General features: G+C 48.3%; 1 protein-coding gene across 1 annotated transcript in view; it reads right to left on the bottom strand.

Annotated features, from left to right (window-relative positions):
- Positions 1 to 46: 46 nt before the first annotated feature.
- Positions 47 to 25871, bottom strand: part of LOC110300494 (polycystin-1-like protein 2) — an 81318-nt gene continuing 55493 nt past the window's right edge. Inside the window, 14 exon segments of the mRNA XM_085844258.1 lie at positions 47 to 97; positions 99 to 209; positions 1921 to 2052; positions 2466 to 2567; positions 4171 to 4381; positions 8775 to 8935; positions 10748 to 10875; positions 13044 to 13177; positions 14037 to 14364; positions 15959 to 16144; positions 18548 to 18685; positions 20129 to 20222; positions 21851 to 22055; positions 23916 to 24144. Of these exon segments, the coding sequence (XP_085700384.1) occupies positions 47 to 97; positions 99 to 209; positions 1921 to 2052; positions 2466 to 2567; positions 4171 to 4381; positions 8775 to 8935; positions 10748 to 10875; positions 13044 to 13177; positions 14037 to 14364; positions 15959 to 16144; positions 18548 to 18685; positions 20129 to 20222; positions 21851 to 22055; positions 23916 to 24144 (2210 nt within the window).

Below are 25871 nucleotides of genomic sequence, written 5' to 3'. Positions count from 1 at the left end.
GGGCCAGAAGCTCTGGCCTCCCCACCCCCACCTGTGGATAAACAATTTAAACCCGGGACAAAGCTTGTGCTGGCTGAGGAGCCAGAGCCTGGGGGGGGCAACTCTGGCTGCTCACTGCTGCTCCAAGTCTCCTCTCTTTTACATCTGATGCCCAGAAAGCTGAGGATTTTCATCAGGAGCAAGTCCGCAATCTCTCCTTCCTCCGACAACTGCAAGAAGAAAGGACCAGGTGATGTATTCGGAACCATCCTAAGATATCCCGGCCCTGTTTGGTCCAGGAGATGAGGCTAGGGCTTGGTGATAGAGCACGCCTCGAGGATGCTCCAGGCTCTGGGTTTTATCCTCAGCACCACAAAGCAAACAAAAATAGCCTTTTTTTTTTCACCTGCCTAAAGTCACTGGGCTGTCCTAGGCTTGGGATGTCCTTCTACTGGGGCTCTAGCTCCACTAGGGAAGGGCAGGCCTATGCTTCCTGCTATCTGCAATGGGCCCTCTTCCTCTGCTGAGCATGGCTGAGCTGTCCTGGACTTGATATCCCAAACTGGACAGAGAAAGCCTCAGCAGGTTACTGCATGTGAACGTAAGCAGCAGACATCTTTCAGAGGTGACTGTCACCCACCTCACTCAGCCTTGCTACGTCCTCTTCCCCTGTCACTATTACCCTTTTGCTTGCCCCACGCATCCCTCAGTCCCCCACGAGTTCCTCAGTCCAGCCCAGCACGGGAGGGACTGGGATTCCTGGGGAATAAGAAACTAAACTGTTCCTTTCACATACTTAACCATAAATGATTGATTTAGATAGGTAGATAGATAGATAGATAGATAGATAGATAGATAGATAGATAGATCTTTAAAGAAAAAGGCATGGCTCCGCAAACCTGTAATCCCAGCCCTTAGAGGTGAAGACAGGAGAATGTTAAGTTCAAATCCAGCCTGAGCTGGATTTCAAGATCCTGTCTCATTGATAAACAAAGCAAAGCAAAAATACATTGTAGGAAATAAGACCAGCAGGTTAGACTTAAGGCTGTACACAGGGCCACACAGACATGGGGCCACAGGCCTGTAATCCCAGCACTTGGGAGGCAGAGACAGAAGGATAAGGAGTTCAAGGCCAGCCTGATGATCCTCATGAGATCTTGTCTAGAACAAACAGCAGAACTGTACGTCTATTATCAAGAGAGCCAGACTATTGGATTAGGGAGTCACACTGCTCCTGCATAACACCTCTTAACTAATCCTGTCAACAATGGCCCCGTGCTTCAACGTGGTCCGGTATGGAAATAATAAAGCTTAGTTAGAACTCTGACCTGTTTCGTTAGAGGACAATAACAGCCCATAATAACCATACCTCTCCCTCCAAAAAGGTCCTTAGACCATGGACATGTGGGCAATGCTCAATTACAGAGATTCTGTGCACCGGGTGTGCGGCGTATGCCTTTGTCTCCATCACTAAGGAGGCAGAGGCTGTCTAACCTGTGTGGTAAAGACCAACCTGACCTACAGAGAATGCGTTACCAATGGCAGATACTACAGCATGGATAAGCCTCAAAAATACCATCCTCAGGCTGGAGAGATGGCTTAGCAGCTAAGAGTCCTTGCTCCTCTTGCCGAGGACCGAGGTTCGATCCCTAGTACCCACACTGGACAGATCACAACCGTCTGTAACTCCAGTTCCTGGAAATTCTACAAAATTTTCTGGCCTTCACAGGAACTGCACGCAGGTGGTGCACATATAAACACACAGGTACACACACACATACACAGAATTTTTTTTTTATTTAAAAAAAATAGCAAATTAAAAAATTGGTTGTCCTAAGAGGAAGCAGCCAGATGGAAAAATGCATGCAGGTGCAAACACACACACACACACACACACACACACAATCTCATTTATGTGAAGACTAGGTCAAAGGAGTTTACCTGGTCAGACTTTTGCTCCTCGCTGAAGGCCACCAGAATGACAGAGATAAACAGATTCAGTACCACAAATGTCATAAAAACTATGCAGGACCCAATGAGGAGGGAGCCAAGAATTGGGCTGTAGTCCAGGACCTGCAGGGACAAAAGCCAGTCATTCCCCTTTCCCTCGGCAGCAAGTCAGGGTGTCTGAGCTGAGCAGAGTGGGGACAGTGTCCTCTGTCTGGGGCAGGAAGCATGGCCTGAGCTCCCCAGAGCTGCCCCAGAGGGGTATGGGCTGCATCCCGGCCCACCCCTGCTTCCTCTAAAAGCAGGCACCTTATCTAGCCAGGACTGGGCATGTCTACAGCTCAGCATGGCCCTCCAGGGGCTCTGATAGTTCTTCTATAAGCAGGAGCCCCCAGAGTAGGCTGTCTAAGGGTGGTAGCCCCATGCTTGCCAGGCACTGCATTCAAGTTGGCAAAGGGGAAGGTGAGCAGGCACTGATTTTTCAAAGTTTCATTCAGATTTGACACAGATTGCAGTGGACATGCCCCCCCACCCCCTACCTCTTCATAGTTGAAGATCCCCAGCTGAAGGCTGACCATTGTTTCTGCTGCATCAAAGAGGGTTTTGTAGGAACGGAGTTTCCAACCAAATACTAAATTTGACTGTCATGGAAAGAGTATTCGTGAACAGGGTAAGAAAGCACAAAGTGTCCCCCTGCCCCCCACCCCCACTCCCACCACCCTTCCAGTTCTGATGTTTGAGACACTTGGTCTGACCACATTGTGGGCACCTATGTGGTCATATAAGTGAATATTTCCACACACTCAGTTCAATATGAGATGTGGGTCTGTGCATGCATGAATATATATGAATTGTGAGTGTGTGTGTGTTTCTGTGGGCATTGATACATACACATATTCGTTTGTGTATGTGTAGGTTTGTATGTTATGTGCTCTGGAAGTGTCTGACCCAGGACCTTGGCTGTATTCTTAGCCTCCCGATGACAGCTATTTCTGTGCCCACCAGCACAAGAGTATCTGGATATTTCAGGGGCTCAGGTACCCCTTGTCCAACCCTCTGCATCATTTATCAGGTCATGGCTCAAGGACTCAGTGATGGCACTAGCTGTTCTCATGCCCCAGCCTCTTTGGTAGGAGAGGATAGTGGAGCTCCTCCCACCACACTCTCTCTCACTTCCCCAAGACTGTCCCGGGAAAGCTCAGAACCCTGTCTCTTTTTGAGTTGGTGGCTTCTGGCTCCACAAGATTTCTGCTGTGTCCCTGACTTTCAAAAGGAGGGCTGGGTAGACCCAGAAGAGTCAAGGCATTTGCAGGAGAGCGTTTAGGAGAACGCACCCTTTCGCAGACCCTGCACCCTTCTCTCAGTGCACCTCACCGAGTGGGATGCAAGGTGGAAGGAGAGCTGAACGGGCAGAGAAGAGATGGCTAGAACGTACAGTGGGAGTCGGGGATAAGGACAGAGTGCAGACAAAGACTCTCGGGCTGATGCCACACAGGTCCTGAGGGGTGACAGCTGCTGGACTGGACAGAGCTGGGCTGAGGTGAGATCAGGGTAGGGCTGAAGGTCAAAGGCAAATGGGCACCCGGGCCTGTGTTGGGAAGCCATGGGCCTTCTGAGCTTCCCAGAGTTGGAATGTGTATTTGGATAGAGAGCGAGGAGAGGTCAGAAGGAGTCATTGCTCTCCTTATTGCTTGATAACAAGAAAGAGTCAAAGACTCTGTGGTCCACAGTCGTCAAACAGATGTAATTGTCAACATGTAGTGTGGATGGGCTAAATGAAAAAAAAAATGTTGGCACTATGGAGTCCAAGTATTTATGACAGCATGGTCTTACCTTCACCTCCCCACCCCTGGCCTAGCTCAAGGAGAGAGTGGCCTGATTCATCCACGCTGTAGGCACTCACTACTCGTGCCTGGAAAACACCCTGGAGGCTTCTAAGCAACTGGGCCATCAGACCCAGCAGAGTGTGAGAAGGGCTGGCTGCAGAGAGCAGCCTGTCATGAGAGACCATGGGCCTTTTGGTCTCAGATCTCAAGCCGCCTTACCCCCTTTTTACTAAGGTTCCCAGTCTTGGTTCTTGGAGGTGGCAGTTTCATAAGCTCACAGTTAACAGATCCTGGATTCACAAGCTCGGTTGTTTCCTTTGGATTCCCAGTCTCCCCCTAACCCTGACTGGCCGCAGTACCAAGTAGCCTTTACTTCCACTAAGACCTGCGCTGAGGTGTTCTCACAGGAGGCACTCACCGCAAAGGAATACGCCAGGAGCATGATAAGAATGACGGCGACAAAGCCTGAGATGTCACCCCAGGCACGGCGCAGTGCTGATGTAATCATGTTCATTTTGGGATTCAACCTGAGCAGGTGCCAAAGCTTCACTGTGGACAGCAGGACGAGGAAGGCGATGATGTAACCAAGAGCAGCATCGGCCGCTGCTGTCTCGCTGAAACTGATCCCCCTGTGGGGACAAAATGGGAAGAAGGCCCCATCTCAGATACTAGAGGAACATGGCTGGAGTCCACCTGGATAAAGGGATAGATTTACCATGATCTCAGAGGTCATCGTGTCCTGAAAGTGGTCTGGGAGACAAAGAAGTTCCAATTCCCCCCAAGTCAGGTGGTGGTGGTGGCGGTGGCGGTGGTGGTAAGAACAATAGTAGCAGATATTCCAACAAGGTGGTTCAGTGGATAAAAGTAATTTCCATTACTCCTGGCTCCCTGAATTGATTCCCAGACCCCATGTAAATGAGGTACAGGTGGAAGGAGAGAGCTAACTCTTGAAAGTTGTCCTCTAGCTGGGTGTGGTGGCGCACGCCTTTAATCCCAGCACAGAGGCAGGAGGATTTCTGAGTTCAAAGCCAGCCTGGTCCACAGAGTGAGTTCCAGGACAGCCAGGGCTACACAGAGAAACCCTGTCTTGAAAAACCAAAAAAAAAAAAAAAAAAAAAAAAAAAAAGAAAGAAAGAAAGAAAGAAAGAAAGAAAGTTGCCCTCTGCCCTCTACACATGTGCTGTGGCATGTCTGTGCTCCCCAACAAATAATCATAAATATGTTAGGTGTGGTGCTGCACACCTGTAATCCCAGCACCTGGGAGGCAGAGGCAGGCAGATGTCTGTGAGTTCAAATCCAGCCTGGACTACATAGTGAGTTCTGTGATAGCTGTGTACAGATCCCATCTCAAAAACAAACAAAAAATCAAAATAGGACAATAAATCAATTAAAATGAAAGAACGATAGTGGTGGTGGCACTGATGAAGGTGTTGGTGATGATGGAGTGATAGATATGTAACAGTGATGATGAGGATGAAGGTGATGTTGCTGGTGGCCATGATGATGGTGATCATGAGGAGGAGGCAGAAGATGCTGCTGATGGGGATAATGTGGTCTTGAAGATCCAGGGGTTTGTTCCCAGGACCTTTAACCAGTGGTCTTGATCATTAGCTGCAGAGCTATAGAAGGATGGTGAAAGATGACTATGGCTGGGTAGTGGTGGCACATGCCTTTAATCCTAGCACTTGGGAGGCAGAGACAGGCAGATTTCTGAGTTCGAGGCCATCCTGGTCCACAAAGTGAGTTCCAGGACAGCCAAGGATATACAGAGAAACCCTGCCTCAAAAAAAAAAAAAAAAAAAAAGAAAAAAAGAAAAAGAAAAAAGAAAGAAAGATGACTGTTGGGGTGGGGGTTGGGAGGATGGAGAGAAGAGTCTTTTTGGAGCCTTCACCTCCCTGCTTTGGGTCACTTATTTGAGTGTCCGTACCCAGCTGCCCTCATATGGAAGAAGCACGGGGTGTCCCCCTATTTGTTGTGCTAAGTGAGAATCCAATTTGCTTTGTGCCGTTACACTTCAAGATAAAGCAGGTCCTGCTGTCCCTGTCTCACAGATGGCAGAGAGTTGGCACAAGGTGACTCAGCTAGGGATGGACGTGACAACTTCTGAGGGGAGGGGTGAGTTGGAATCCAGGTGCGTCTGACCTCAAAGCCCTCCGGTCTAAATCTGTGCCGTCATATTCAAAATTCCGTATGAATACTAGGGTGGGATTATGTCATGAGCAAATCTGGGAGGCAGTGTGAACCACAGGCCCAGCTAGCTCTCTTCCTTCCAGAATCCTGCTGGGAGCCGGGCTGAGAAGCACTGGGTTCCAGAGACCATGAAACAAATCACTTGGGCTTAAAAGATAGTTTATTAATGGGTGTGAGAGATGGCTCTGAGGTTAAGAACACTAGCTGTTCTTCCACAGGTCTCAGGTTCAATTCCCAATACCCAGAATATATAATTTCACAAAAATATAACTTCAGTTCCAAAGAATCCCACACTGGCTTCTGGCCTCCTTGGGTACTACCAGGCACACATGTGATCCACAGATATACATTCAGGCAAAATACCCATTGTGATGCTTTGAATAAGCTTGGCCCAGAGGGTGGCACTATTAGGAGGTGTGGCCTTGTTGGAGGAAGTGTGTCACTGTGGGCGTGAGCTTTAAGACTCTCATCCTAGCTCCCTGGAAGCCAGTCTTCTCCTAACTGTCTCTGGAACAAGATGTAGAACTCTCAGCTCCTTCAGCACCATGCCTGCCTGAATGCTGCCATGTTCCCACCTTGATGATAATGGACTGAACCTCTGGACCTGTAAGCCAGCCCCAATTACGTGTTGTCCTTATAAGAGTTGCCTTGGCCTTGGTGTCTGTTCACAGCAGTAAAACCCTAAGACTCCCATATAAATAAAAATATTTTTAAAATTAAATAAAAGTATCTTATTAAAATTCAGAACTTGGGATAGGAGGTTGTATCATTAGTAGAGCATGTACTTAGCATACAGCAAGACTCTGGGTTTGATCCTGAGCAAAAGGAAGGGAAAAAGAGAAAGACCCGGGTGGGGGGTTAGAGGGAGTGAGGATGGGATAAATTGGGCCTTTGCTGTAGAAAGACAGCATACCTATTTAAAAAGTTCTAATAGGTTCTGAAGAAGATAAAAACCAAAACCAAACCACCAAGACTCCGTTAAAATGACTGACAGACCTGTAACCCTAGCTATTCGAGGGGCCAAGGCAGGAAGTTCAGAAGTTCAAGACCTGCATGGGCTGCAGAGCAAGTTCAAAGGCAGCCTGGGCGACCCAGTGATACCCTGACCCAGAGGTTTTTTTTCTTTCTTTAAGTAAAACTAAGATTGGGGTGGGGGTATGGTTTCCTGTAAACTAAGATTGGGGTGGGGTATGGTTCCCTGTAAACTAAGATTGGAGTCGGGTGTGGGTCCCTGTAAACTGCTCACCTGGCATGGGTTCAAGCCCTCAAACTGAAAAACAGAACCTAAGACCCCTTGGTCCATAGATTAATAAAGTCATCAAATCCAACTATGGATTTCAAACAAATCTTCAAACTGAAAGCTTAGCTGCTCTTAGGCCTGCTGGGCTCAGAAGAAGGACAGTTACCTAGGATGAGTGAAGCCTGGGGTTTAAGGATTTGGATAGCAGCAGCAGCAGCAACACACACACACAGACACACACACACACACACACACACACACACACACAGACACACACACACACACACACACACACACACACACACACTTACTGGTTTTCTAAGGGACCTGCGTTTGGTTCCCAGCACCTACCTTGTTCAGTTCTTAACTCTCTCTGGGAAGGAGCTGGTGCTCTGTTCTGGCTTCTGCACCCAGACACATTCAACAGGCACTCACACAGACACAATGCGTAAATAAAAGTCTTTTAAAAAGTAAACAAAAATGAACTCAGATGCTACTTAGGTTTCTACAAACATGCAGATTTCTTTTTCTGTTTTCTGACATTCGCTGTATAAAGGGAATTCTTTAAAGTTGGTCCAAGACCCAAGAAAATATCAAGCTAGTCTGTGTGGGTGTCCAGATAGAAGGATAAGGTGACAGGAGGAAGGAATGATTGTGTTGAGACACTGTGGTCCATGGGCAACCTGCTGCAAACTCTCCTCCAAGAACCCAGTCTTTGTGCCCCCACACAGTTATCTCTTTCTGAAAAGGATCAGAGTTCGCACTTGGGGATCCATGGGCCAGAAGGTCTCTGTCTCAGTGACTCAACAGCACCATTGTAGCAGTAAAGCAGCCACAGGCAGCATGTGATCAAACAGGTGTGCCCCACACTGTGATAAAACTTTATTTGTAGTGGGGCACAGAAGCACGCATCTGCAGTCCCAGCACTAGGGGGAGGAAGCAGGAGGACCTGAGTCTCAGGGCCATCTGCATGAGCAGATGCTCCCAGCCACTGAATCGTCTTCCAGCCCTCTCTACCTGGAAGTGGAACAAAAGAGGAGTGTGTGTGTGTGTGCGTGCGAGAGAGAGAGAGAGAGAGAGAGAGAGAGAGAGAGAGAGAGAGAGAGAGAGAGAGAGAGAATATGATCAGAGTATATTAGATGCATGTATGAAAATGCCACAAAGAGGGCTGGAGAGATGGCTCAGTGGTTAAGAGCACTGACTGCTCTTCCGGAGGTCCTGAGTTCAATTCCCAGCAACCACATGGTGGCTCACAACCATCTGTAATGGGATCCGATGCCCTCTTCTGGTGTGTCTGATGACAGCTACAGCACACTCATATAGATTAAATAAATAAATAAGAACATGCTACAACGAAAGCCACTGTTACATATTTATAGCACACATTTATAATTTTGTAGCAATTAATAAACGCTAATTTAAAAACAAAAACAAAAAAATGCAAAAATCCTCTCCAGTGTCGTAAATCTCAGTCAGGCCCTAATGGCAGCTACAGTTATATCTGGGAGGACTACCCTTAAAGCCTCCTTCTGACAGGTGTAGGAAGGAGAGGCAGGGGAGGGCTAGAGAAAGAAGAGAAGTTACTACATACTCGTCACTGTGCTTCCGGTAGTGCTGGAGGTCGCGATCTGCCAGGATAGTTCTCTTTACAAACACCACGAGGGCACTCCAGCTGGCCAGGATGATGGCCAGTTCCAGAAGATTCCACTTGCTGCAAAAGTAACCCCACTTCTGCTTTCTCATGAGCTTGCCCTGGAAAAGGGTACAGAGAGATTCTGCTTAAGGCTGTGGCAATGTCTGCCCCTTCCTGCCTAAGGCCTCTAGAGGATGCTACCCTGGCCCCACCCCACATACATAGACTCCCTGGAGATCTCTCCTCAACCTGCTCCTGATAATTCAGGCTCACCCAGAGGTCCTGAGTTCAATTCCCAACAACTACATGGTGGCTCACAACCATCTGTAATGGGGGCTGATGCCCTCTTCTGGGGTGTGTGAAGACTGTGACAGTGTACTCATATACATAAAATAAAAAAATCTTGAGAGAGAGAGAGAGAGAGAGAGAGAACAGGGATTGAGCCTGGGGTCTTAAGCTTTCTAGGCACGTGGTCTGGCATTGAGTTATTGCTTCAGCCATCTTTTACTTTTTAATATTGAAATAGGCTCTTGATAAGGTGCCCAGCTAAGGGCACTGAACTTGCTCTGTAGCTGAGCCTGCCCTGGCACTAACAATCCCCCTGCCTCTGCTTCCCAAGGTCTGGGATTACAGGTATTTGCCGTAACCATTTGAGTACCCTGCTGTAAGGGGTTGCCTCATGGGAGATTAGGGTGAAGGTCAGATGACAGACTCTGACTTCAAATTCTGGATTTGGGGCCTGAGAGTATAGCTCACCGATAAAACACTTGTCTAGCAAGCAGGTAGCCATAGTAAGTAAGGTAAATAAGGTGTATGGGCTTTTGTGTCTTCCTCTGAAAGCCCGAGCCAAGATGACCTTTCTTTTGTTAAGAAAGCACATAGTATCCTTAGCATAGTACCTGCTTCATAGGCAAACATCAAAAGTTCCATCAAAAAAAAAGTTCCATCCTGATTTTCTTTCTTCATGGTTGGTGCATGCTTGCGTGCGTATATGTGTTATGTGTGTGTGTGTGTGTGTGTGTGTGTGTGTGTGTGTGTGTGTGTGTGTGTGATGTGTCAGATGACAACTTATAGAAGTAAGTTCTCTTCTACCATGTGAAACTCAGATCATCAGGCTCAGTAGCAAGTGTCCTTACCCACTGAGCCATCTCACCAGCCTGTCCTGACTTTAAAGAAGTTGTTAGGTTAGGCCAGGCACCGTGGCTCACACCTGGAATCCCAGAACTTAGGAGGCCAAGACAAGAAGATTGTAGCCTATAAGATACATAGTACATTCCAAATTACCTCAAGTTACAGAGTGAGACCCTGCCTCCCAAACAGAATGACTGAACGGAAAAAAAAAAAAAAAAAGGCAAGGCAAGGCAAGAAATGTACACATTGGTGTAGGCAGTGGTAGGTAACCAGGATGCCCCATTGCCCCATTTAGATATCTCGTGTACATTTGAGGGGAAGGAGAACTCCCCATCCACTTCAGGTAAGGTTGTGACATCTTTAAACTCTCATAGTGCAACATAGTAGTGAAGGTGGTTAAGGGTACTAGGCCCACAGGTGAGGACAGAAGATGCTAAGAAGAAGAACCCCACATGCCAAGTTCAGAGAACCCCCCAGCCTTAGGGGCAGTCACCTCCACTTCCCTTAGACTTTGGAACGTTTCAAGTCAGAAAGCACAGGACCAATGCAGACCCGCCTACCCCTAGCAAGGACCAAGCCTGAGGTGTCAGTTCCTTGGGAATACCTACCCTAGTCCTTCTTACCATAGTCAGGAGCAAGAGGTCTACCAGGCAAGCACCCGGAACAAAAACAAACAGAAAACAGACAAAAAACCCTTTTGCTCCTGCCTCAGACCCCTGCCTCTGGAGGTGGGAAGGCAAAGGGATGAGCCTCCTTATCTCTGCCCCGCCCCCCCCCCCCCCAGCCCTTACCCGCCTCACCTGCACCACCATGTAGTAGAAGAGAAAGAGAAAGTAAGTGAGCTCTGCCGCCACCACGAAGGGATGCCAGCCATCCGTGAAGGGGTACAGGCGCAGGCTCTGCAGGGTCACGTGTGAGAAGAAGGTACCTGGGGAGAAAGGTACCTCCTGTCACCTGTCTACTGGAGTCCCACCTTCTGACCAGACTCAGGACATGTAACTGCAGCCCTCTCAGGTTGGCAAGGGGAAGACAGACGTCCTTAGGACGAGGAGATACAGGGACAAAGTTGGACATGAACAGGAGGCTAAGGACAGCGGACAATCCTTAAGGGAGCTGCCCCAGAAGGCCCAGGAGACCTTCCACCTCTGCGGTAGATGTGTGTGCACAGCGCCTCAAAGAGCCCATCCACCCAGCATCTTCTACCAGCCTCCCTACACTGCCCATTGATGCCATCATCCTCACGGAGTTTCCCTGAAGATCATCAAGTGGTCCATACCGCAAGCCAACCTTCCTGCGAGTTATCTGCCATCCCTGATAAACCTTTCTTTTTTTTAGTTTGAGACATGATCTCACTATACCCCTAGTTGACCTGGAAGTCCCTGTGTAGACGAAGCTGGCCTTGAACTCACAGACATCTGCCTGCCTCTGCTAAATGCTGGGACTAAAGGCGTGAGCCACCATGCCTCAGCCTGTGTCTTTTCCACACGTTCTTTTCAGTTTAGTTTTGGTTTTATTTTTTCCATTAAAATTGAGTGAAAATCTTTTGTTGTTAATTTTGCTTTTTGAGACAGACTCACCTATCTCAAGCTGTCCTTGAACTCAAAGATGACCTTGGGGTTCTGACTCTTCACCTCTGCCTGGTGCTGGAATCTCAGGCTTTTCCTACATGCTGGTTTATGAGATAACATTTTAAGCCGATTTGACTCGTAAGGCTGGCATCAGAACATAAAGCCAGCCCTCACCTCAGTGTGCCAGGAAGATGGGCTGAAAACTGTGCTCTAGGCCAACAAGGGCCTTGTAGCAAAATTCGCTCTCTCTCTCTCTCTCTCTCTCCTCTTTCACACACACACACAAAATGTGTGTGTTTAATGTAGTGGGCATAGTCTGATAAAAATACACCATATGCATCATACTGTATGCATGTGTGAAATTCTAAAAGAATAAAATATATGTTTTTAAAATTTAGGCTGTGTGGTAGCTCCCCAATAATAGTCTCAGTAGTCAGGAAGTAGAGAGTATGATAAGTTTGAAGCCCATCTGGGCTACCTGGGACTCTGTCTCAAAATAGGCAAACAAATAAAATAGCAATTGAATATTTATTAAATGTTCAGTGTTTAACAGAGAGAAAGTTGAGTTCTGGGCAAATTTAGTGTTAGCTGAGAAGGTTTTAGGTTGATTTTTGGTTTTGGTAGCTTGTAAAAAAATTTTAAAAAGATGGCAGATGGGAAAAGAATAAGCAGAAAGGGTTGTGTTCAGGGTAAGAGCACCCGACTGCTCTTCCGAAGGTCCAGAGTTCAAATCCCAGCAACCACATGGTGGCTCACAACCATCCGTAATGAGATCTGGCGCCCTCTTCTGGAGTGTCTGAAGACAGCTACAGTGTACTTACATATAATAAATAAATAAATCTTTAAAAATAAATAAATAAATAAATAAATTTGAAATAATTAAAAAAAAAAAAAGGGTTGTGTTCAAATGTGAAGGGTTAAAAACACGACTCTTAAGCCAGGAGTGGTGGCACACCCTCTCACTCCGCTGGTTTCCCTTAAGATAATGAAAGAAAGAGCCAGTTGTGGTGGTGCATGCCAGTAGGATTTGCTGAAGGAGACAGAGGCAGAAAGATCACGAGGTCAAGACCAGCCTGGGCTACACATTTTGCCAGGCAGTGGTGGTACACGCCTTTAATCCCAGCACTTGGGAGGCAGAGGCAGGTGGATTTCTGAGTTCAAGGCCAGCCTGTTCTACAGAGTGAGTTCCAGGACAGCCAGGGCTACACAGAGAAACCCTGTCTCGAAAAACACACACACACACACAAAAAGGGGTGGGGTGGGGTGGGAGGGAGAGAGGGAATGGGGGGGGGGGAGGGGAGGGTGAGGGGATGGAGAGAGAGACCAGGCTGGAGTAAGAAAGGAGAAAGGATAGTCAGCTGGGGTACCACTGATGCCTTGCTGTCTGGGACCCAGAGATTCAGGACCCATTGTGAGGTGAGCCCAGACCCCCTACCACAACTTCCTGGACCCCAATCCCTGAGGCAGCAGGACCCAGCAATGTGGGTGGGGATCCAGGGTGAGGCTTTCCAGGAGAGGTGGCTCTTACCTAGGCCGCTAGTCTCCAGTGTGAGTGTGACAGTGCAGAACAGATTGACGTTGGCGTTGTAGACAGTGAACTCCACAAACACTGCTCTGGTCAGGGCATCCAGCCAGCTGTTGTCAAAGAGGTACTGGAGAATTCTGCGGAGGGAGGAAGGGAGTGCTTGGGCACCTTCGTTCTCGGGAGGTCCCCTGCCCTTGAACCTTTGGATGAGCTAGGGCTTACTGTCTAAACCTTCTCCTCTGCTCTGATTCCGGGCTAAGTGGCTAGCTTTCGGGGGACAGTCACCATTTGCCAGCCACCAGGTGTGTTAGCTTGTATGGTCTCCTGAACATTAGAACAGAGGTTCTCAAGGAGGGGCCTCCAGCCAACATCTGTAGCATGTTGTGAATACAGGCTCTCAGGCTCTGTCAGCTACATCTGAAAAGCTGGGTGTGCTTGGCTGTGCCCCATCCAGGGAAGTAGAATGCTTCTTTTAAGTCAGAGAGCTATAGTGTTCCAGAGGAACCTCACAAGGCATGGGGACCCAGGCAGTAGCTGCAACTATGGGGGCTCCTCTGGATGGCACCTTACATGGGACTAGGTCCTGGAGAACTCAGCCTGGCATAATAAAAAGAGCAACATGCCCTGGGGCAGCAGAGGGAGGTGAGTTCAAATCCCAACTGCCTCTTGGCTAAGAGACTAACTTCTTCAGAAGTTTGTCTCCTCATTCACAATGGCAGTAGCATCAGTCTCCCTAGGCTGAGAAAATGAAATTACGGGTGTGCACATACATGCATGCTTAGTAGTAATAGCTGCCCTTGCCTCCCAGGTCTGGGGGTGTGCGTGGGATACCTAGGGTCTAGAATACTTCCTGAATGATTCTTGCTCACCCTTCCCCTCCCAGAGTGGCCCGAATGAACTCTGCCTGGCCTTATTTTGGAGGCTGCGTTCTCCAGCCCACCAGGCACTTTTAACAAATAGCATCACTGAGCCAGAAAAGAACCAAGTGTCTCTTACCTTGAGGCGCTTTGGTGATCAGTCCCCAAGGGGACCACATAGCCTCCTCCCCCGTACAGGGTAAGTTTGCCCCACATGGGATAACCGCGGCGTTGGCTCTGGCTCTGGTACCGCCACGCCTGAGGGAAGCCATTGCTGTTATTGTGGGCAGAGGCATTCCAGCCTTCTCCATAGTCTACCAGGTCTTCAACACCCAGGGAATATGGCCCACGGCATCCATCCAGAGAATCCTGTAATTGCTGGGCAACAGCGCAAGAGCTTTTCTGGACCCTTACTTGGCGAATGTGGGCACTGCCAACCAACTTAGAGTTCCCGTCAGTGACAAAGCCTAAAGATGAGAACCAACCAGGAGGGCAAGTGTAGCATCTGAAAGCATTCTAACTCCTCCCAGGCTCCCCCACCCAGAGGCACACGTGGGTGTATCCGTTAGAGAGAGAGAGAAGGGTAGGATGCATTCTGTTAGAACATGGCCCTTCCTCTTTAAGACCCTGGGCACTCTTGAGAAGGGATTAGGTCACACCTCCATGCGGCTCTCTCTGGGATAGATTCGAGCAGTATTTCTGTGCTGTGGTTTTATGGCTCCTGGTTTATGGTCCTAACCTGTACACAGGCTCTTCCATGCTCCTTGTACGCTATTCTGAATGAAATCACATTACACAAAACTTCCCCACCCCCTAAAGCATATAAAAGTCTATGTTCTGGGGATTGTCCTTTAGATTTCTTGGAAGACTCACAGGACTGCCCTGGGGGTTCTCTCTGAAGGCACTTCTCTGGCCTCCTCCTCTCTCCACCGCTCCTCCCATGGTGCTCTTCATGCTCTCTCTCTCTCTCTACCCTAATCTCTCTTCACCACCACCACTACCACCCCCCCATCCACCCCCCCCCCCCCGTGGGCTCTCTCTATAGCCCTGGCTGTCCTAGAACTCACAGAGATTCACCTGCCTCTGCCTCCTGCCTCCCATGTCCTGGGATTAAAGATGCAAGCCGCCTTCCCAACCCCCACCCCATTCTTATCCTTAATGAAGCCCTCTCAGGTTGTAAAAGGAAGTCTTCTTCCCTCGCCTCACGGCCTTGGCTCTCCCATAAGCTGTGCCATTTTCTGTCTAACGTTCTCCCCCAGCCTTGGGGCCCATCATGGTCCTGAGCCCTTTCTCCTAATAAACTGCATCGCTGAAGGGTGGTTATGTGTCAGCTTCCTTTCCTGGGCCAACTACTGCCTCGTTATCATGAAAATATCTAATCCATGCATTACCCCACCATTTCTGCAACTTGAACACTGTATGTTCTACATTCATTCATTCTTTCTTTCTATATCCCAACTCTGTCAGCCTGAACACCATCTGTGTCCTTCCCAACCCTCACTTCCTAACAGGCACCACATCCTAACAGTACTTCCTATCCCCTTCTCCTGTATCCCACATCTGTCCCCATCCTCTCTGTCTCTCTAGCATCCTGACTCCTGCCTCTGCCTACTTCTAGAGTAATGCTTCTTGCCCCACAGGTTTGTGTTGCCTCCTTGTGTAGAAAGCTCCCTGGTGCCTCTTCTCCATGAGGATAAACGTGATCGATAGAGCTCTCCCACAACCTCCCCTCCCTGTCCCTCTCTTCCACACAGCTCCACACCCACCCTTCACACAGGTATCCCACAGTACTCACACCCAACACCTTGCAGTTGCTTGGACTTTGCAGTTCCGTGGTATACTGGCTTTGTCACCTCATGTCCTTTCTCCTGCCTGGACACTGTACTTGCCAAGACAGTTTAGGCTTCCTACCTCTCACGCAAGATGGTCATCAGTTCACACCAGTCTCCTGATATGATCATGCGGCTCTTGTGGTTTTATGCTGTCAGTGACTTATAGCTGTTCCCACACGGTTACATGCACAAGGGGGCCTGACACGCTGTCTCAGGGTTAGGGGACTACCTGGGTGATGACCATATAGGTTCTTCACTAGTGTGGTGTTGGCCCATTCGAAGAACCCTCTGAAGCCCAGGACAGGCGAAAAGCCTTGACTGAAGCTGCGTTCCAGATGTCGGTGGAAGTGGTAAGCATTGGGGTCCCTTTGCCCATAGGCCACCAGCAGCAGCATCCACAGGAAAGCCAGGTAGGCTGGAAAGGATGCACAGCCTGTCAGGCGGGTCCTTGACTCCCACCAAGCTCAAGGAGGAAAGGGACCACACTGGACTTAGAGCCCTGGAGGGCTCACAGCCCAGCTTTTGCTGGAGGGAGATACACAGACAAAGAGATCCTGCTTCTTCCTCTCTACAGGTGCCTCTTTGTGGTTTATTCCTCTTCATTCAGATGATAACTTTAAGGCCTGGGATTGAAGTGGGAGGACCAGCTAATGCTTATAAAGCTTTTAGAACGAGACCCAACCAGGGAGTCTTGCTGTGTTTCTTTTAAGCAGGGTCTCACATCCCAGGCTGGCATTGAACTTGCTACACCTACGATACTAGCCATAAATTCCTGATCCTCCCAGCACTAGAATTATAGGCCCAAACCCGCCATGCTTGACCTTCTCTTCAAAACTATTTGTGTGTTATTCTTGTGTGTACAAGAGTGTGAACGTGTGTATGCCACAGCATGTGCATCGGTTAGAGGGTAGCATGCAGAACCCCATTCCCTACTTCCACGATGGGTTTTAGGGAGTGAAGCCAGACCACCAGGCTTGAGTAGCAAATTGCCTGGCTTTCTAGGAATGAGCTGGGAATTGACTTCTGACTGCGGAGCCTGGGCTTGCTAAAGGAACACTCTCCCACTAAGCTAAACCCCAGAACCAGTTAGCTTCTTTTTCATTTTCAAGTGTGCTGTGTATGCACATACGTGTGGGTGACCAGAGGACAGTGTGGAGTTTCATGTTCTATAACTCTCCACCTTTCCCCTTGGGACGAGGTCTGGCCCTGACCCCAGATCGAGGCTGGCAACCATCATCCTCCATTAGCACCAGGGTTGAAAGTACATGCAACCACATCTGTGTTGTTGTTTTTACACACGTGCTGGGAATCTAAACTAGGGCTTCATGCTTGCAAAGTTTTCAGTCTTACCTACTGAGCCCCCTGCAGACCCCTATCCCTGTATTTAAGACAGAACTGTTAAAACCAGGCCCCTGCCCTGTGGCATTGCTAATGAAAAGGTCAGCTCTGGAACTTTGGGGAGGTCACAGAAAGCTTGCCCCTCCAGAAGGGAGAAGCAGTTAACATTCCTCTGACTACAGGAGGGGAATGACCTGCAGGTGGGGACACATTCCTCAGGACAGACATTGCCCACCTTCAGACAAGGGAAGTCCTTGCCACCTCATTCCCTAAAGACCAATCAGTTTAAAAAGTCACATTGTAGCTGGCCGAGGTGGTGCACGCCTTTAATCCCAGCACTCTGGAGGCAGAGGCAGAGGCAGGTGGATTTCTGAGTTCGAGGCCAGCCTGGTCTACAAAGTGAGTTCCAAGACAACCAGGGCTACACAGAGAAACCCCTGTCTCAAAAAATAAAAAAATAAAAATAAAAAAAAAAGAAAAAAGTCACATTGTTCTGCCAATCACATTGTGCCTAATGGCTGCTGCACTGAAAACTATAAAAAGCTCACTGAACAAACTGCTTGGTGCAGTTCAACCCCAACATGTTGGACCAATAAAATTCCTCTTGCTTTAGTCATCAACTCTGACTCCCCGTGGTTCACTCAGGAAGTCCCCGGTAAGCCAAGGCTTGACAGAGTCTTACACTGCCAATACAGTGATGGAGCAACAAATATGATCCTGTGCTCATGGCGTCCATGGAAGACAGGCAGGGTCTTCTTGTCTTTAGATCAGAAAGTCATACATAACAATCGAGGCAGGGTACAGATTCCTACTGAGCCACACCCTCCAGCCGTGGGCTGGAGATCTGCACCAGGAGGCACCACCACCCAGTCCCCTGCTGGGCCTAGATGGACACCAATAATGATAATGCATAGGAAAATTGGGAGTGGGGGGCTCCCATTCTCCTCACGGTCTCCAGCAGAACTGAACCATCGACCCCTATTTCTTGGCTTCTTTCCTTTCTCTGGGGTACTTCCCCTCCGACCCATCTGCCTGAGATCCCCTTGCTAGTGAACCCTAACCACCCACATCTGCTTTAGGGGAATCAGGAAAACACTGAAAGCTCTGGCGGGGAGCAACGGGGAGGGGAGGGTCCTCTCTAAAGACAAGCTCTAAGAGTTAGAGAATGGGAAGAATTAGCCAGAAGGAAAGGTGGGGAGGAGGGCGGGGACATTCCAGGCAGTGGAAAAGATAGGACAGAACAAAAGACACAGTAGAAGCATTGGATCTCAGGAGCCACAGAAACCATTACACGGGAGAGGGAACCCAAGAGGGTAAGACCACAGTAGGGGACGCAAACTTCAAACCAAGAGCTTAAAAGACTTCAGGCAGAAAAGTCAGGACAAGTAGCTATCTACAGAAACTGAGGCCTAGGGACAGCAAGGGGTTCATCAGAGGGCACTCAGTGTGTCTGGGGCACCAGGCGCGGGAAGTTGCCCACCCAGGATCTCTCTGATGAGAGCAAATGCTTTCTGCTCCTTGAGGCGAGTGGTTTTCATCTTCTCGATTGCAGCCATGGGAGGAGGCTGGTAAGCGCGCTCCATGCTGTGCCTCCGTGATCGGAACAAGACCCAGGGATCTGTGGACGGGAGGACAGGAAACAGTCCCCCATGTGACAGGGAAACCAGGTGTTGCCACCAGCCATTCTGATAGGTGTCTGATGGCCCATCTATTGGGTGTGTTATGTCTGCCTCTCCTATCCCCAGCATTTGTTATCTACCACCCTGCTGGAATCCACACTTCTACTGAAAGAACCCTTCTTGGGGATGAAATGTTTTAAATCACAGTCACAGTTATGTAGTCCTCTGAATTTACTAGAAGCAATGAATTACATCCAACAGTGAGTGAATTTTATGTCGATTATGCTACGGAACCCATCGCTGCCTGAAACAGAGCCAGCTCTTCCTTGAAGACTCGCCAAAAGAATGATGGGAGGAAAATCTGCTAGGCTGGGAAGCTGGCATCTCTTCAGGGAGAAATTACCCTTTCATTGAAAAAGGAGATTTTGGTTGTTGAGAAATGGGATTTTTTTTTTTTTTTTTTTTTTTTTTTTTTGTATGTGCAAAGCCAAAACTCTACCCTGGAATGGAAGCATACAAGCCTGGGACCGGGCGAACCTCGGTGCTCATGAGCAGGGCTTGTAATCTCTGTGTGCTCCTGAGTGCACTGGCTTCTGCTTTATCTTTGCTAATGTCAAGGTTACTTATTGATTCTGTTTTGTTTGCTCATCTGTCTGAGGAAAGCTCTTCTTTCCTTCCTTTGAGAGCTCCATTGGTAAGGAGGGGTGAGGTGGGGGGTTGGGGAGGACTGACCAGGGGCCTCTTAGACCAGCATTGTTCCCATTAATCTTTGTTTACCAAAACCAGCAGGGACAGCCTGGACCCTTGGTTACAGACTGCAGACTTTGTGTCCCAGAAGTCGACTGTGTGGCCTCTCTCTGCAGCCTACCCATGCTGACTGAAGGCTTTCCTTTCCTTTGAAATTTCAGGCATCCACACCTTGGTATCCAGCATACTATATAGAGCTGAGAATGTAGCTCCTTTGGTAGAGTGCCTGTGTTTTGTCCCCAGCACCACATAAACTGGCTTGGTGGCACATGCCTGGAGGTGGCAATGGGTTGGGGACGTCTGAATGCAAATTCATTTTCAGTTATATACCAAGTTCAAGGCCTGGATGTGTAGGTCTGTCTCTAAAAAGAATACAGCCTGCTCTATCCCCAATGACACACCCCTGGTTAAAAGGTTATGCTGGGTTATCAGGAAGAAAGAAAGGAAGGGAAGGAATAAGGCTCCAAGGAAGGAAGGAAGGAAGAAAGGGAGGGAGGGAGGGAGGGAGGGAGGGAGGAAGGAAGGAAGAAAGAAAGAAGGGTATCTCTTGTTTGGCTACTCTGGAATGGCTGATAAGTCCCTTGTAAAGATAATGTCTGAGAGTGCCCAAGGCCCAGGACACCTCAGCTGACCTACTCAGCCTTGTCTGTCACTGGGTGGTTAAGCCCCTGTCTCCACATACCAGGCCCTATTACCTGGGCTAGACAGATGTCCTGGAAATAAGGGCAAGGTCTCTTCATCATCTTCTCTCTTCAAGACCAGCGCAAAGAAAGCAGCAAAGCCCAGCACCTGGAAATCACCTCATGTGAGCCGGAGGCTACAGGGACCTCTTCAAGGCCCAAGACCGAAGGATCAGCCATTCTCACAGAGGGAGGTCAGTATGGACAGAGGGCTACCACCAGTCAAAAGGCTGACAAGCCCTGAAACTTCCCAGAGCTTCCCACTTTGCTGCCCAGCCATCCAGAACATCTCTCACTTCTGACTCCATCTCACCCCATCCCCGAAGCTCTGCATCAGCTGATACAACCTGCAACCCATCTGTCTGTTATGCCCAAGTGAAGGGGACCCTGTGGTTTGATTTGGATCACTGGGGACACACCCCAGCTCTAGTCTTCTAGCCTTGGCTGGTGGAAATTGTCAAGCTTTTGAGTCTTACTGAAAAGACCATTCAGGACTGGGAAGGTAGTTCAGTTGGCAGAGTGCTTGCCTGGCATGCACAAAACCCTGGTTTCATCTCCAGCAACATGAATGGAGTGTCTACATTAACAGACTATGACAGCACACACCTGCAATCCCAGCACTAGGGAGGTGGAGGCTGGAAAATCAGAAGTTTGAGGCCAGCCTCAGCTAAAGAATTTGTGACCACCTTGGGATATTGGTATATATATATATATATATATATATATATATATATATATATATATATGTGTGTGTGTGTGTGTGTGTGTGTGTGTGTGTGTGTGTGTAGATGATCAATACATACATACATACATACATACATACATACATACATACATACAACTTAGGGTAGAATAGCAGGGTAGATAGAGGAAGGATTTGAGATGTTCCACAGGAGTAAAAATTCCAGGGGCTGGGTATGGTAGTAGTACATATTTACAGTTTCAGCACTTGGGTAGCTGACGCAGGAGGACTGCCATCAATTCAGAGAGAGTCTGAGCTACATATTGAGTCCCTGGCTAGCCAGGGCTACAGAGGAAAACCCTGTCTCAAAAACCAAACAAAATCAAGTAAACAGCCGCTTTACTTTTACAATTTTCCTGGTCCCCTGCCCACTGGCAGCTGCCTGGCTCTTTGCAGAGGCAGGTCTGTCCCTGTTCCCTGCCAGTTCTAAGTCTGGGCTTAGTACCCAAGGCTAATATGCTCCCATATAACTGTAACATCTTGGGGAACGGGAGCAAGTTTCTGAAGGGAACAGTCCTTTAAACTGCTATCTTCTCTCATTTAATATTCAGAAGTTTCTAAGGATACATACATACATGCATACACACACATATATATACACACACCCACATACGTATATATATATGTATGTGTGTATATATATACACACATACACTGATTATATATATATATATAGGACCTTGTGCACGCTAGGCAAGCGCTCTGTTTCTGAATTACATTCCCAGCTTTATGAGTTCTCACCTATACATTTTCCCACAATCCTAAGGATGATGATGATACAGAAGTGTTAGCTCTGGTAATGGGGGACAAGTCTTTTTGGGCTATTATGGTACTATCTGATATCCCTGCTCCAGGGTCAGGGCAGAGGTAGTAGCTCACGTGTTTGCCAAATGAACATGAAAAAAATAATAGCTATGCTTGAGAAAGAACTGACCACAGGAGGGTAAAGGTGGATAGCAGGGGTGGGCAGACACTTTGAAGCGGGGAGTTCTGACCTTCAGGGGCTGGGTGATGAACACACTCTCCACAAAGGACACAGCCATGGAGATGAGCCACCTGAGGGAGCTGGCTCTTCCATAGTGCAGGCCGTACAGCATCGTGAAGAAGGCCGCCACCCCGCTGGTGGTCGCCACCAGGAGCCAGCCGACTAGGACACACCACCAGGGCAGGCCACGAGGGGACTTGCTGACCCGAGGCGTGCTATAAAAGAGGTTAGACCGACACAGTTAGGATGCCACCAGAAGACCCATCTGTTCTCATCCTCCAAATGGCCTTGTGCAAGCCACTTGACCTCTGATAATCTATTTCTCCTCTATAATTTGTACCTGCCTGAAAGAGCTGTTCTCTAGGGCTGGAGAGATGGCTCCGCGGTTAAGAGCACTAAGTGCTCTTCCGAAGGTCCTGAGTTCAAATCCCAGCAACCACATGGTGGCTCACAATCACCTGTAATAAGATCTGATGCCCTCTTCTGGAGTGTCTGAAGACAGCTACGGTATATTTACATATAATAAATAAATAAATAAATAAATAAATAAATCTATCTTAAAAAAAAAAAAAAAAGAGCTGCTCTCTAGGCTGCCGTTTGTCCAGTCCTGACTAGGGGGCAGTCTCTACCAGCAAGCCTAGAAGGCTGGTTTTATATCATTAAAAAATCTTTTATTATAAAAGAGTCTCATCATACAAAAGGCATCAAGCCAGCAGCCCCACCCCACCCCCCCTAGCACTTATCAGCTGCTTTCAACAACTCTCTCCATTGTGTCTGGCACACCCCATCTGTCTTACACCACCCCGCTTTCCTTTTGGAGGGGGGAATATTAAAAACACATTCCAGGCATAACACAGGATCATCCTAGACTACCTCAGAAGACCTCCCAAGAAGGGTCATTTTCTGAATAATTAATAACAACGTTTGTATTTGTTGGCTACCAAAAGCTGTGTGAGTGTGAGCTATGGAGAGACAGCCCTTGGGTCTCCAGTCTATTACCACTGATCTATAACACACACACACACACACACACACACACACACACACACACACACACACACAGCTGCTCACCACTGTCTGTAACTCCCAATTCTCTGCAGGCACATAAGCTAGCAGCACAGCCTTAAGTGCAAGCAAAAACAAAAGAACAAGTGTCAACCAACCAACCAAAACACTGGGTAGTTTTAAGTCAACTTGACATTGCTGGAGTCCTCAGAGGAGAGAGCCCCCATTCAGAACATATCTCCCTAATATCGGGCTGTCGGCAAACCTGTAAGGCATTTTCTTAATCAGTCATGGATAGGGGAGCAAGCCACGAGGTGCAAGCCAGTAAGCAGCATCCCCCCTACCCCCATGACTCCTGCATCAGCTCCTGCCTCCAGGTTTCTGCCCTGCTTGAGTTCCTGCCCTGACTTCCTGCAGTGATGAACAGCAAAGCAGAAGCCACACACACCCTTTCCTCCCCAGTTTTCGAAGCAGTAGTAACCGTAATTAAGACACGCAGCTTTGCTTTGAGCTGGCTGTGTAGCTCAAGCTGTTTTTGAACACGTGACCTCCCTGCTTCATCCTCCCTCGTATCTGGGATTATAAGACTATGCATCAGGCCTGGCACACTTAGTTCCACCATCAAATAACCTGTCTTCAAAGTTTACTGATTATAAAAAAAAAACAAATAAACAAAAACACCTCCCTAGCACACACAAGGATGAGGTTCAACCCCCAGCACGTCAACAAACAAAACATCAAATAAATGGAAGAAAACACTCTTTGGGTTTGAATTAGGAGATGTATACTTCAATCAGTGAAACCGAGGCACAGAGAGACAGAGACACTGCTCCTACATGGCAGACTGGATAACAACCATCACAAATAAGGTCATGGACAGCAAAGCTCTGTGCAAAGGGCTAAGTGTCTTCCCGCAAGTACCCCTGTCCCCTTAACCCCTGATGGCTTTGAGGGTACTCAAGGGAACCCCTAGTCCCTTCTGCTTGCATGGTCTGGGTGGACATCTTTCCAAGACTGGACAAGGTGACCTCAGGCTGGAGAGGGCAGGAGCATTCAAGGAAGTGGATTACCTGGGATATGCCAGTGCCGGGGTACCAGGCTGTCCCCAGAGGTGACCCTTCAGGACGCGTAGCTGTCTGAGGGCCTGCGCATGGCTGTGATGATGCAGGAAGCCTTGGGGCCCCAGCAGCTGCAGCTCCCTCTCCACGTGCTCCAGCTGAAGGTAGAGACACCGCCTGTAGACGCTGTCCTTCCAAAGGCCATGCACCGCCAGCTCGGGCTTGGGATGCCACATGTTCTCTGTGAGTCAAAGGGGAAAGTGACCAGGTAGTGACAAGGGACAAGGAACCAGCTTTTAGCTTTTCATCAGGGACAGTTTGAAAATGTGCTCGAGGAGAGCACACTTTCCCGCAATCCTGCTTCTAACCCAGTGACTAACCATTGTCTGGCCATTTCCCTCTGGACTCTTAGATTTTAAAAATGATATCTATTAAAAATTGATATCTATTACCTATTATCTCTGTCTCGCTGTTGCTATTCTATCTCAATCTCTGTCTGTCTCTGACTCTGCGTGTGTGTGTGTGTGTCTGTGCGTATCTGTGTGTGTATGTGTTCATGCGTGGTGCCACAGTACTCATGTAAACGTCAGAGGATAACTTTCAGGACTAAGCTCTCTCCTCCGCCATGTGGGTCTTGGAGATTGAACTCAGGTCATCAGGCTTAGTAGCAAGCCTCTTTTCCCACTGATCCATCTTTCTAGCTGTCCATCTAGACTCTTTAAAGCCAACCCTAGACATGGGAACATCACACCTGCAAATCTTTCTACGTAGTTAGACTTGAATTTAAGTCCAGTCTTGCAGAGTCTTTTTATTTTAAGTACACTCTTGCAGAGTGCCCAAGATAGGGTAAGTCCTTGTCTTCTGTTTTCACTTAAAAAAAAAATTATGTGTACTGAAACCTTCCAAGAGAGCCTGGTGTGTGGAGCTGGCACGCCTGCAATAACAAGTTCAGGGCTAGCCTGGTCTATGTAGTGAGACCTGTCTCACAAAACAAAAGCCATTTCAGATAACCAGAAGGGAAGGCAAAAAGCTGGAGAAGTACATGGCCTCTGCACATGGGTTTACTGTTTGAAATGCTCAGGTTGGCCTGGAACTCAGCACCCTACAGCCTCAGCCTCTTGCGTTTTGGGATTACAGGCAGCAAACCTTAAAGCGCACACCATTTCATTAAGTACATTAGTGCGTTTCTGCCAGAGATGAAGGCTTCAAAAAGCTGCACCCTTAACTTCTAAATAAAAATATATTAAGAAAAAAGCGGCAATAGAATTATGAATGTTTAAGGTTCTTTTTGTGTGTGTGGGGGGGGGGGGGGTTCGAGACAGGATTCCTCTGTGTAGCTGTGGCTGCCCTGGAACTCACTCTGTAGACCAGGCTGGCTTCGAACTCAGAAATCTGCCTGCCTCTGCCTCCCGAGTGCTGGGATTATAGGCGTGTGCCACCACTGCCTGGCCTGAGGACAACTTGTGAGAGCTCTATCTCTGACTGGGCACTGGCTAGGTTTGAACTCAGGTCGTTGGGCATTGAGGTCAGCATCTTTATCCACCCATCACTGTTTTTCTACAGTTGGTTTGTTGAAATTTCAGATTCTCCATATTTCTTCTCAGGGCTGGAGACAGAACCTAGAGATTAGTCACATACTCTGTCTCTATACCCAGCCCCCCTAAAATGTGTTCTTGTGGATGCTATTTTGTCTTTGAGACAGTGATTCATGGATCCCAGGCTGGCCTCAAGCTTTCAGTGTTGCCAAAAATGACCTTGCCTTCCTTTTTGATCCTCCTGAGTGGTAAGACATCCACTGCCATACCAGCCAGCCAAAAGAGATGTTTAAGTATCTCTTTCTGTCGTTGGTTTTAAATCTTTTTTTGTTCTGTTTTGTTTCGTTTTGTTTTTCGAGACAGGGTTTCTCTGTATAGCCCTGGCTGTCTTGGAACTCACTCTGTAGACCAGGCTGGCATCGAACTCAGAAAT

The sequence above is a fragment of the Mus caroli genome, unplaced genomic scaffold (genome assembly GCF_978045245.1).
Source record: "Mus caroli unplaced genomic scaffold, Mus_caroli_1 scaffold_10, whole genome shotgun sequence".
In the NCBI taxonomy this organism is placed as follows: domain Eukaryota; kingdom Metazoa; phylum Chordata; class Mammalia; order Rodentia; family Muridae; genus Mus; species Mus caroli.
This window is presented reverse-complemented; position numbering and strand designations above follow the sequence as displayed.